Source organism: Neopelma chrysocephalum, unplaced genomic scaffold (genome assembly GCF_003984885.1).
Source record: "Neopelma chrysocephalum unplaced genomic scaffold, ASM398488v2 Primary Assembly neopelma1_23, whole genome shotgun sequence".
NCBI classification, from domain to species: Eukaryota; Metazoa; Chordata; class Aves; order Passeriformes; family Pipridae; genus Neopelma; species Neopelma chrysocephalum.
In genome coordinates, this window is record NW_020897691.1 from 16,426,462 (window position 1) to 16,439,222 (window position 12,761).

Here is a 12,761-nt window from a genome sequence, read left to right on the forward strand (position 1 = left end):
ATTTTAAAATTTCATAGATCTTATATTCTTTTAAGGTCTGATAATTTATTGAGATTTACTAGAGCAGTTAACAGGTTTAATTATGTATAGAGACATGGGCTGAGATTTATGGCAGAGAACACTTCCCATGTATTGAAAGGGTAGCTGATGCCAGATTGCAAAGTTCAAGGCATTATCCATTTTTCAGCACAGCCTAGGTTCCCATGTAAGTTTATCACCTTTTGCTCCTAAGGGTGTGTTATTGTGCCTGCAATATGTCTTTTCTGGTAAATGTGTTTCTGGTTCAGCTTCCTTGCTCCCAAGACTTTTCTATTTTGGTTCCCGGTGTCATGTGATCCCCCTGGCCAGTGAGAGCCCCGCAGAGGGAATGGCAACAGCCTGCTGGGAGCAATGTAAGTCAGAAAAAACCTCTTGGTTTTTGCAGTTTCTGTCCCTCACACTCAATTTTAAATGCCGCTTTTACCCTGAACCTTTGCTGGGCACACCTAGGAATACCTATGGAAATGCTTAGAAGTTAGATGTTTTGGTTTGGATTTATTTTTTCCTCTTTCAAATGTTACTTTTCTTACTATGTTCCTTTTTTCCTGTGTCCTGCAGTGTCGTTAAGAAGCCTAAAAAAGCTACAGAAAACAGACCAAAGGCATTGCAAGTGTTGACTAAAGTATGTTTTAAGGTGAATATTTCAGGTGTAGTAGTACTTTATTTAGCATGTGCTATAGACAGTGCCAAAAATCCTGTGCTGCCGTTCAGAAAGAATGATGTGACCCCCTCCTCCTCCCCCAGCTCCTTAGTCAAAATTGATCATTTAGGTAGAAGGAAAATAGTAAACAAGATTATCTGCACTCACAAGCTGGTGCTTTTACCAATTTGCTGAGACATAATGGGGAAAGGACTTCTTTCAATTAAAGGGCAGTCAGGTACCCAAGACAGTGTATCATTTTTCTGGTATGAATGAAGGGAAATACTGTATTTTGATCTCAGCTGGTGCTGAGCAATACTTAGAGTATATGATGTTGAAATAATGTATTTAGTGAGATTTATCATTTTATTGTAGGGGCGCTTCCTGGTACAAAGTAAGAGTCTTATCTATTTTTTAACACAGGCTCAGAACTCAGTTGTTAAAATTTACCTAGTAATTACTACTGAGTAATGGTTTTGTCTGATTTAACTATATATTTTTTTAATTGGATAAAAATGATTTTTTAGAAATCATTCTCCCCCATAGTAGGAAATAGGTATGTTTTACTTAATTTCTGTTTAATTGTGGGGGTTTGGCTTTTGTTTTTATTTTATTTGTTTTTATTTTTCACTCTTATAAACTACATATGCTTCCTTTGGAGTTTCCTTTGGAGTCTCCTTTTGTGTTTTGGAGTTATCTTTTAAGTATTTCTAAGCTTATTTTAAATTTGTGTCCCTAAGTGATATGCCTTGGAAAACAGGTGTAATGAAATAATCTGGAATCTTCTGATTTCCTTTCATGACCTGTAGCCTGGACCCCATATCACATCACTTTAAAGTGCTGAGGCCATTACTGCACATTTCTTTATTTTCTTTATGTTGCTGATCTATATCCTAATGATCAGGCATTAAATGAAGGACTGTTGGAAATCTTTCTTCTCTTTCCCCCCTGCCCCGCATTACTTTTGAACAGAGAAATTTTACTTAATGGTTGCGCTGAAGTACAAAGAGCATGTTAGGTGTTTGGTGCAGTTCCTCTCATCATCACTGGCGCTGAAAAAGAGAAGTCCCAAATTCTGTGTTTGTTGAATTGCTGCAGTGTCATAAGCGCAACAGAATCTATATGTAAATATCTGACTCAGAAACAGAAAGCAATTAGAAAAAGCAATCCTCATTGTGCAAACTGGATGAAACTTATGAGCCAATCTTTCAGAACTTTTTTTTAAAGGTTTATGTGGTTGGTTTCGATGATAAAGTGAAGCAAGTGCAACACTGAAGGTCGTTTATACTGATTTAAAAAAAAAAAGAAGTTTGTTTATCACATTATAATCCAATTACTGACCCAGCGTGGTCTATTTGCCTTTGCTTCATGAGTTTGCACAGTACTGTTGCACACATAATGGGAATTTTGAGACTGCACCTCAGAGCTGGATTCCCTGTTGCTTCCCACAACTTAATGCTTGGGCTTGTGAGCACAAGTCTCCAGCTTAAGAATTGTGCCAATTTCTGTGGTAACCAGAGAATTGCACTTGGTAAAATACAGTGAGTAAAATTAGAGGATCTGTTTTATCACTTCTGTCTCTTCTTTGCATGGTTGTATGGTTTTGTTTTGTTTTGTCTACTGGCTTATTTGCTTCATTCATGCTCATCTGTCATCTTTGTTTCTGAAAAAGAACATAACATAATAAAAAAAGGGAATACATTCAGTAAAAAGCTTTACTGTGAGGACAGTCAACCAGTGGTGCAGGTTTCCAGAGAGGTTGTGGAGTGTCCATTGTTGGAGATTTTCAGAACTCAACTGGACACAGCTATGACCCTGAGTAACCTGCTGTGGGTGACCCTGCTTGAGCAGGGGCTTGTACTAGAGGATGGGGGCCCTGAGGTCTTTCCCACCCACAGCTGTTAGTCTCTGAGAATTTCCCCGCGACCATTTGGAGCGGTAGACAGCACCGCTACTTTAGGGGGAGATCAGAAGTCATGTGTAGACTTTAATCTTAGACTTCCACTCTTGAATTTTAGACCATGTCATTTTGCTGCCTCAGTTCAGTCATTAACCATTTGTTTGGAGCAATGGCCATGCTTGTCTTGCTGGCATTGCCTAATACATACCACCTGAAATGTCAGTGCCAAGCAAGCGATAGCGGACTGTGTGCAGGACTTCTTTCACCTCTTTGTTTTTTAATAATTTCTGTTGTTACCATTACTTACTGCAGACAAAAACCCAGAATATTGTCAGTTCACCACTGAAGTACGGTCTAAAATCTAAATGATAAAACTTGCGTATTTTTTAAAGTGGAAGTAATATTTGATCTTGAAAATATTTTTTGTGGCATTTTTCTGTATTTTTATTAGTGTGCAGATAGAACCAATAGTTTTAGTGCAAAGTTCTATAGGTACTAAAAATATAATTTGTGTTTGATTATTTTAAAAAATGGAATAGTTAAAGGAGAATAATCTGCAATGAAACAAGGCTGGAATTATGTAGATACGTTTCAAATATTTTGTTTTTTAAAGAGTCCAATTACAATTCTATATAGAACTACTAGTTTTGTATCTATTCAGTTCTAAAGAGCTTTCGTTGACAGTTTTTATGGCTTTCAATAGCACAGCAGTTACGGGTTAGAGTTGCTATATTAGCTTGGGGACTATTGTAACTGTGTATTCAGTCCTTATATCATCTATGGTCTCAAGTTGTGCCAGGGGAGGTTTAGGTTAGATATTAGAAAGAATTTCTTTACAGAGAGGGTAATCAGACATTGGAATTGGCTGCCCAGGGAAGTAGTGGATTCTCCATCCCTGGAGGTTTTTAAGATGAGACTGGATGTGGCACTTAGTGCCATGGTCTAGCAACTGCAGCGGTAGTGGATCAAGGGTTGGACTTGATGATCTCGGAGGTCCCTTCCAACCCAGCTGATTCTATGATTCTGTGATTCTATGGCAGCTAAACATAGACACCATAAAGCCAAAATTGGTCAGATCTGAATTTTTTCTGATGATGTTTCTGTATATGCTGGTGTACCGGTGCCATGACCCATTGGCAGGGGTGCAATGTTTGTTGTAAATTCTCACCAGGCTGAACAATGACCAGTTGGGGGAGGGGGTTGGCTCAGTTGGTTAGAGCATGGTGCTAATCATACCAAGGTCATGGGTTCAATCTCCATACAGGCCATTCACTTAAGAGTTGGGCTTGATGATCTTTGTGGGTCCCTTCCAGAACATTCTGTGAATATCTGTGAAGATGCCAGACCATGAGTCAGGAAACTCTTGTGCTTTATTATATAGTTGGCTTAACTCTGGCAACCAGCCCACTGTTTAGACAGTTGGCTAACAAGCCCTTAAATTCTTACAACACACTTTCTAAAAAATGGTGGCTAACAAGCCCTTGGATTTAGTGCAGTACATGGCAGTAAGTTCTCATCCCACAACAAACTTCTCAAGGATGCTGGTTCACAAGCCACAAAACACTTCTACAAGCTCCCCACTCCCATGACGTACTTCAGTATGGAGTACAGTATGAAAGCCATGCTTTGCCCAGGCAAAGCAAGGGAGGAGAAAAAGAAAGACAGAAAAGGGAGAGAGAGAACAAAGAATATCACCAGTCCTTAGATCCCCTGTTGGTCTGCTGTGTGAATGGTCCGGACCTGGGGTAAACAATGAGAATGAAAGAGAAAGAGAAAAAAGAGAGCAAGGCGGCCCAATGTGCTTTCCTTTATACCTAACCTCATGCAGCCTCTTATGTAAACTAGATTTTTCCCACCATTTTGTTCACACATGCACAGCCAGCCCTTTGAGCCCTTCTCCAGGAAGTGTGTTGAGGAGGGAGATGAGACTGGTGAGCAGGAAGTTGGCCCTCTCCTCCTATCACACCTTTCCTGTCCTGACAGAATGTTTGAGATAAGACATGCTAATGCCTGGTTGCTAGACACACAAGAGATTGCTCATACATACACATGCACAGACTTTAAAGCCAGAGGGCATTGAAAAATGAAATTAAATCAGATTTTGTCATATGAATCGAGTGAGCTCATAATTATTTCATTAACAGCTAATTTTTTATTGGATAGTCTTTCTCTTAATAAAGTGTTTACTTGTGGTGGGTCTGGCTGATCCAGAACTTATTTCCCCATAGCAGCCCTCAAGATGCCATGCTCTGCATTGGCAGCTAGAGGAGTGTTGATAACACACCTATGTTTTGGCTACTGCTGAGCACAGCACTGTAACATTCCTTTTTCAGTTGAGGGTGAGATCCTGATAGGGGACACAAGTAGACCCACACTGACCAAGGTGATATTCCATACCATATGACATCAACCCAGATATAAAAGCTGGGGCAAGGAGCAGGACTGGAGGCACTCATTATCTCTGATGACTGCCTGCTGACCACCGTTACGTGTGCTGGAGCCCTGCTTCTCAGAGAAGTGACTGACCATTGCTGCTTATGGGAAGTAGAGATTTAACTGCTGACTTCTGCTTTGTGCGCGCAGATGCTGCTTTTGCTTTCTTTTTTGCATAAATATAAACTGCCTTATCGCAACCCACGTTTTGTGGGGTTTTCTTTTCCCACCTTACTCTCTCCCCTGTGCAGCTGGAAGGGCACCACTGGAAGAGCGGCTAGGTGGGCCCCTGGCGTTCAACCAGGGTGAACCCACATTACTCATGCTCACTGGCACAGTTTTGTATGCAAAGTGTCCATCACAAACAATGGAAAAATAAATTTAGAGAAAAAGGAAGGTTGACACATATGTAACAGAAGATTACTTCCATAATTCCTTTTGCACTTTTGACAAAAACCTGTCTTTTAAAAAAATATTGATTTGTTTTCTTCCTTTATTTCTTTTCTCTTGAAACCTAGCAACGTGAAGGATGTACTTGTAGAAATGCCTTTAAAAATGAAACAGAAAAATCCAGAGAAAGCTGAGTCAAGAGAGACTCAGGAAACTTCATGAATTAGATGTCGAGTCAATTATGATATTTTTTCTCTTTTAAAAAAGCAATAGGCAAAAGCAACTAATTTTTCCCCCTCAGGGATTACACTAAAGCAAGTAAGACAAACTGTTCAGCAAATTTGATCTTTGGTAACTTAAAGGATTGAAAACCAGACAAAACATTTTACATCTCATTATGTTCAAGGTAAAATTTTTGTGCTGGAGAAATGTATATGTTATGAATTGAGCCCATATCAGATATGTTGGTGTTAGCCAACCCTCCAACCCAACCTGCTGCCAATGTAAAACAAACAGTCTGTCTTCTGGTTCTGCTAAATACTGGGTTGGTTTAAGTCCTCCCCTTTGGATATCAGGAGTGGGGGAGGACCATGCCTGTTATGCATTGATCTTCTGGCATGGTCTTCCTGGTGGATTTCCAGACATTGGCATCCATCCCTGTAAATGTCTATGGTGGGACAGTGAGGGCCTGTTGTCCTAGTTGGCATATAATGCCAGACACATAGCTTGAGAGTGCCCAAAGAATCAGTCTTATGTTCAGAGCCTAACGTCCCTGTGGGGAGTCAGTTTGTGTTTGGCACACTTTTGGAGCAGGGATTTCAGTTTACCCCAAAAGGAATTTGGTTTGTGTACATCCCAGCTGCTCTACAAACCAGGCCAATAAAACCTCAGTACTGCTGTGTACAAAGCCGATAACATAGATACAGATTATTTTTATTAACCAATATCCTTCCCTGGTCTAGCTCACTAACCAGTCACTAATTTGTCTCAGCACTGTATCTACTCTGACAAGAGAAATAACTTTCTAAAGACTGGACTTTCAGGCTTTAGAGCCACCTCTGCTCTTATAGAAACATAATCAGAGGGAAAAACAGACATTTTGGATATAAGTGGAACATTCTTTCTCTCAAAAAAACCCCTTTCAATCTAAATATGTCTCTAGTGATTGAAGTGTAGTGTGTGTTACTTCAGGGCTTCTTGCACACAAAGCAATTCACCTCTCTTGATCTAAAGAGAAGCAGAAACATTTTGAATTAAGCAGAAACTTATTTCTGCATAGATAATGCATTAGGACTTGCTTCTGCAAAGACACAACCCATAGTGTATCTGATGCATTCTGGTAAGTTTTTGCAACAGTCTCATTTGTTGAATCCAGTCTAGGTTGGATGGCTAACTCAGTACTGAGCTGTCATAGCAACCAGATCATGTAATTTGTTCACGGTGCTTATCCACATTTATCTCAAAGCCCAGTTAGGCTTTTTTCCTCTCATGGACAGGCTGATCTAGAGCTTCACTGCTCTGTCAGATGAGAAGCTTGTCATTTCCATATTAAATTTATTTGCAGTGCTAACTTCCTTTCTTTGTCTTAAATAGCTTTTAGGTCTTAATGTTTATGCCTGAGGTATTTATAAGGAGTATTCAGCCTTCCTCTCATATTTGTGGGGTTTCTTTTGTTTATTTGTTTGTTTTGGGTTTTTTTTTTGTTTTAAATGAGTTGAAATTTTAGCCATAATTTGTTTAATATACTCTTCAACCTTCAAATCTTTATCAAATCCCAGCTGCTATTTCTTCCCATACTTTATATTGTGAAATCCTTTTCCAACTCATCATGGTTGGCCCTCACCCTTAGTACCCTAACATAAAAAAAACCCCAAACCCTTGCAAGTTACTTCTCAAACCTTTTTTTTTTTTTTTTTGGATTGGCTTACTGCATTTTTATATTCAGTCTGTCAGAGTTATATTTTGTCTTTTATTGTGCTCATTAAAGCAGCAGCTTCAGGGTTTTTTTGAAGATCTGCTTCAAATAATATCTTACATTTTTGCCAGGAGCCAGTAAAGTATGCTTAAAATTTTTTCAATTACCTTTCATACTCTCTAGGCAAATGTTTGCTCTCAATTGATTTTAATTCTTGTTGCTTTCATACCTGTGAAACTGCCCCTTTAAAATGAGAAATCATATATATATATATATATGATTTGAACTTCAAGCATTTACAACTTGTTGCAGTCAAATTGTTAATCATTTGCATCTCTGTGATTGTAAACTTTTTTGTTAAATTGTTATCTCTTCTTCTTTTATCAAATTATATGTAATTTCCCTAAGGTGGTTCTAGCACATTTTGATTTGAGAAATTATTTTGTATGATTTTTAAGGTATCCACAGATTCTTTAACACTGAAAACTCAGAAGAAAGCACCCTATGAAAAGGATGGCTCACGTTCTGTGTTTAGTTTCACTCTAGTCTTCTACCAAACTCTTTTCTTCTTTCTTTGGATATTATTGCTCTTTGATTTTTTACTTTTCTTTCCTTGATTGTAAATTCCTGTCTTTCAACATATATCACTAACTTTATTTCTAGTGTGCTCCATATATTTAGTAACATACTTGAAATTAAGAACATAAGAGCTTTTCTGGATCTAGGCCCTAGTTTCTGCTGCTTTCTTTTTTTATGACCACTTTTATCTTGGGTTTTGCTTTCTTATCACTCATTCTTCTTTTTATATTGTTTCCTTACCTTGTCTACACATCCCACATCTCTCATGCAGTTTCCTTTTTTGGCTTCTCTTCTTCCCAGTCCTCATTTTTCAGTCTTTTGCATCTTTCCCTGCAGTTTATGGCTCTGGAGAATGACTCACATTACAAAAGTTACAGTTCTTGACACTGTATTCATTTACAGTGTCATATTAGTATTAAAACAGCCTACCTTGAGAAAGTATTTGTTCTGTTGAAGAGATATGTACCACTAGAATCATTAGGAATGCAGTCACTAACGCCTTTATTTTTCTTATTTCTCCTATAACTTCTGAGTTATAATATTGGAATTAAGAAAACTCTGTGGATACATTGATTGGTAATGTTTTTGTAGCCTGTTCTTTACCTTCATGGAACTGTTCATACTGATATGTTAGAAAAAGCAGTCAGTGGGAACATAAAAAAATAGTACAGGTGAAATAAAGAGCCGATACAAAGTGCTTTCACTCTTCTGCATTGTCTGAGTTCATAGATGCTTGAAAAATCATTGACACTCATGAACATTAAGCCATGAATCTTATCCTGTCTGGTAAATGAGAACATTGACGTTATTTCCTATTTGATGAAAGCTTATTTTGCTTCTGTTTTCCATCCCTCCTTCTTTTCTCCCCCATCCCTTCTTCCCTCCCATCCTCATAACAGAGCTGTTCTGTTCATCCTAAAATGACTGTTAAGTTGAAGTAGCAAAATACTCACTTCTCTAAGTTGTTTTCTACCTTTGAAGGATATTACCTTGTTCTGGAAGTACTTAATTAAAATAAAATAGTAATAAAAGAACATGATTGTTTGGTTTCAGCAATTTTCTTCACTATTGCTTGGTAAACAGAACAGGAAAGTTGATTTCTTTCTGTTGATGGCATGTATTTGAAACAACAACTTTGTTATCTTAGTTGATCCAGATGTGTCAGCCTATGAGGTAGAGGAACCTCCCCTGTCTGTGTCATGTTTTGCTTTCTGTTTGGGTTGGTTTATAAGGCAATGTGAAGGCTAAAGAAGACATATGGGCCTCCTCCATCCTGGTGAAGGATTTCTTGCAGTCTGCTGGCAAGCCCATCCTTTCTGCAGAATGTAACATAGCAAATGCTTGTGAAGAAAACTTGAAGTAATATTGCTTGTCTTGGAGCCTTCCTTGTCCTGAAAGCAGGGGGAAATGGAAGAAGAATTCACCACTGGCTGAGCTGAACTGCTCGCAGCGTTGCTATGAGGATGCTGTGGTACATGCTCTGGCTTGGCTCAGGCTGGAAGGCAAATTCAGCTGTGCTGCTGTAAGACGTAGTCCACAGGGTGCAGCACTGTTAGTTATGTGTTTCCACACTATTTCCCTTCAACATAAAGTTTCAGTTACCACTCCATGAACGGTTTGGGAGGAAACTCTTTGGTCCCTTTGAAGGATGGGCTTTCTACTGGCTGATAGTCCCTGCTCTTTTTCCTCTTGCTTATTTCCTCCTCATTGACATCTGTTTTATTTTTTGCTCTCTATCTCCTTTTGTCCAGGCTCTATACTCATCACTGTCCCTTCATGTTCTCTGCACCTTCTCCGCTGGTGACAGTTCTGACCAAGACTGCACTGTCTGTCCTGTGTGGTAGCTCCCTTCATGTGTGCTACTCCTGATTCCTTCATGGATAGCCCTTGCTCCTCTCACTTAGAGGGTCTGCTGAAGGCAGAGATTGCTGGGAGGTCTCCCTAGAACCTGCAGCTACCAGCTCCATCACATCACATCTTGTGAGTGGCAGGAAGGTTTGCACATATTGTCCTGAGCAGGGAGGAGAAGCATAGCCAGAACAGTGAAATCTTCAGATGTTGGAGATGTTTCTGACTATTTTCTCAGTGTTGAATAGTTTAGGAAACTTGGATTAATTTCATGGTTTTGGTTGCAAAATTGTTTTCAGATAGTACAAAAGTCAAAAGCATAATTCAGTACAATTTAAGAGCCTTCGATTTCTGAAGCTTATTCTCACTTCAAAGTAAGTCAAACTGCCACAAAATCTGTGTGAAAGAAGTGAATCACAAAGCTGCAGTTTTTTTTAATTACCTTTGAAGTAACTTGTTTTTTTTCTTTGGAGAACAACTGCTTCCTTTGAGTCTGAACAAGTACTGTGAAAAACTTAGACTTCATTCTATAATGAATATATTCATATATATATGTGTGTGTGCACATTCATATTTAAATGTTCTTCTCTGTAATGAAGATGCACAGAGCTAATGTCATATATCAAGAAGTTAGTTTTGGAGAGACGCTGCTTGGCTCTGTCGTGGTTTAGGAATGGTACACCCCAAGTTAGTGCTCCCACTGAGACTCTCCATGTGCCCCTGTGGAGGCATGGAGAAGGATGAAGAGGAGAATTGGAGGCACAAAAGCTGAAGATCATGGGTTGAGATAAGAAGAAAATACTGGAAACAGCAATGAGATAAGAAAAGGCACAGTAATAGCAACAATACTAATGACAGAGGGTATAGGAAATGAATGATTCACAAGGAAATCCCCCGACAATATGCAGTACCCAACCGCTCCCTCTATCATGCTATGCCTACCATGAAAGGTAGGCTTTCCTCTCCCAGAAAATGACATGCGGTGGTATAGAATAACCTCTGGGTCCTAGCCATGCCCCCTTCTGATTACTACAAAAATTAAACCTGTCCTGGCTGGAACCAGGGCAGGCTCTTACACCCATACTGTCCCCTCAGCATCTTTCCTTTCAGACCTGAAACTTTATTTAGCTTTTGCTCTGAAAAGTATTGCTATATTCAAATTATCTTTGTTTCTCAAATTTGCATTCAGTGTAGATTTCTGTGTGTTTTACTTAGGTTATTAAAGGGTTGCCCTGGCACCTTTCGATAGAATTTTTCCTAAAAAAGCATATGAGTTTGGAAAACAGTAAAGATGGTTGAACTTATACACATGAGATTTTTTTGAGATTATTCTTTTATGGGTACAGAAGAGGGTGTCATCTTTTACCTGAATCACTTTTTAAAAATTCCATAATGGCTTGTTTCATGTAAAGATAGCTGGAAGCTGAATGTTTTGGTATACGAAGACCTGAAGTATTTGTAAAATCTGACAAACGAGACACATGCTTGCTTTATATGTTTCTTCTGTGAGCCTGCTGCAACTAGAAAGTTGGAAATAACAAGAATAGAAAAGTGAAGAAATGGAAGAAGCATGTTTCACTATTGAGAGTAGAGGCAGTATTTCTGGATTGGAAGGGACCTTAAAAATTGTCTAGTTCCAACCATCCTGCCGTGGACAGGAACACCTGTCACTAGATGAGGTTAGTCAAAGCCCTATCCAACCTAGCCTAGAACACTTGCCAGGGTTGGGACATCCACAACTTCTATGCCTTCTATGCCAAGGGAACTTCTGTTTCAATGAAGGCACAAAATAAAACCTGTTTTGTGAGGAAGTTACAAAGTGTTGCTCAAAGGTTGCAGAGGGCAAAACACTGTTAAAAAAGATGTTGGTCTAGGGTAATCTGGGCAATTTGGTCAGTTTAGTTTTGGCCACATACAGGGTGATTGGTCCACATTGCACAAGTAGTGCAGTGGGATAGCAACAGGTCCAGTAAGCAAAGACAGCTGGTGCTGAGGAACCTCGCCTGCGCACTGTATGTGCTTTAGGGGATTTTGCTTTGGAAAAGCTGTAGTCTGTTGCTGTGGATTAAACCAACCCTTAAGTTGTTGGAGAACTCCAGGAGAACATCTGACTTAGTATCAGCGAAAGGCAATCAGCCTTATAAATGGTCATGGTTTATTAATTTCTGTATATGAGTAATAGTTTCATAATAGAAATATCCTTGAGATATCAGATGAAAATACATTAAGGTCGAAAGCTTGGAAAAAAAGGTGCAAATATTTAAGAGGAGATAATTAGCCATTAGAAAAGACGTAATTCTCTAGGTAACTTTCAAGGCAGAGATTACCTATTAGAAAATCCACCTGGATACCCCTCGTACTAGATTATAATTTATGAAAGTGAGCAGTGTATAGGAAGAAGATAGATTTTCTGACTGAAACACAGGACTAGAAAGTGAATTTTCCTGGATCCTTTTCACATGCACAGGTTGTGCCTAGCTCTTGTTCTCTACTACTCATGTCCCACTGACCCCTCACTAATTCTGGCTCTGCTGACAACTAGGGGATTCCCAGGAGCCTTCCTCATTGTGATTTCTGACTTAGGCAGGGGTAGTGCTAAATGGGTGTGATATGCCATTAATTAATGAATATTGACAAATTTCTTGACATTTTCATGCTGGTAGTGCTATAGTAATGTGAAGCCTTGTTGTATGAGTATTACTGAACACAGCTGTCCTGTTAATAGACACATCCTTGAATGTTTTAACATTATGTCTTCAGTTTACTGTTGTCTTTAAAAGGCTGTCTACCTTTTAAAAGATTTCTAGTTGTTTGCAAAACAGCTTTTGTGTCAATCTTCTCAGATGGAAGCACTCTCTGCATACCTTGTGATTTTTTTTTTATTTCCAGCCATTTTTGCTTGTTTGTTTTCCCCTGCCCCCCCTTCTCTTGCCTGTTTGTTTGGCTGGGTACCCTTAGCAACATCTTTTACTAATGGGGGGAAAAAAAAGCAATGCTTTCTGTAGTGTCACTGTGGA

At 39.0% G+C, this 12,761-nt stretch overlaps 1 protein-coding gene across 1 annotated transcript in view; it reads left to right on the forward strand.

Moving 5' to 3' along the window:
- Positions 1–352: 352 nt before the first annotated feature.
- Positions 353–12,761, forward strand: part of ESR1 (estrogen receptor 1) — a 154,807-nt gene continuing 142,398 nt past the window's right edge. Inside the window, 1 exon segment of the mRNA XM_027688528.1 lies at positions 353–392. Within this exon segment, the coding sequence (XP_027544329.1) occupies positions 368–392 (25 nt within the window). The 5' untranslated portion in view covers positions 353–367.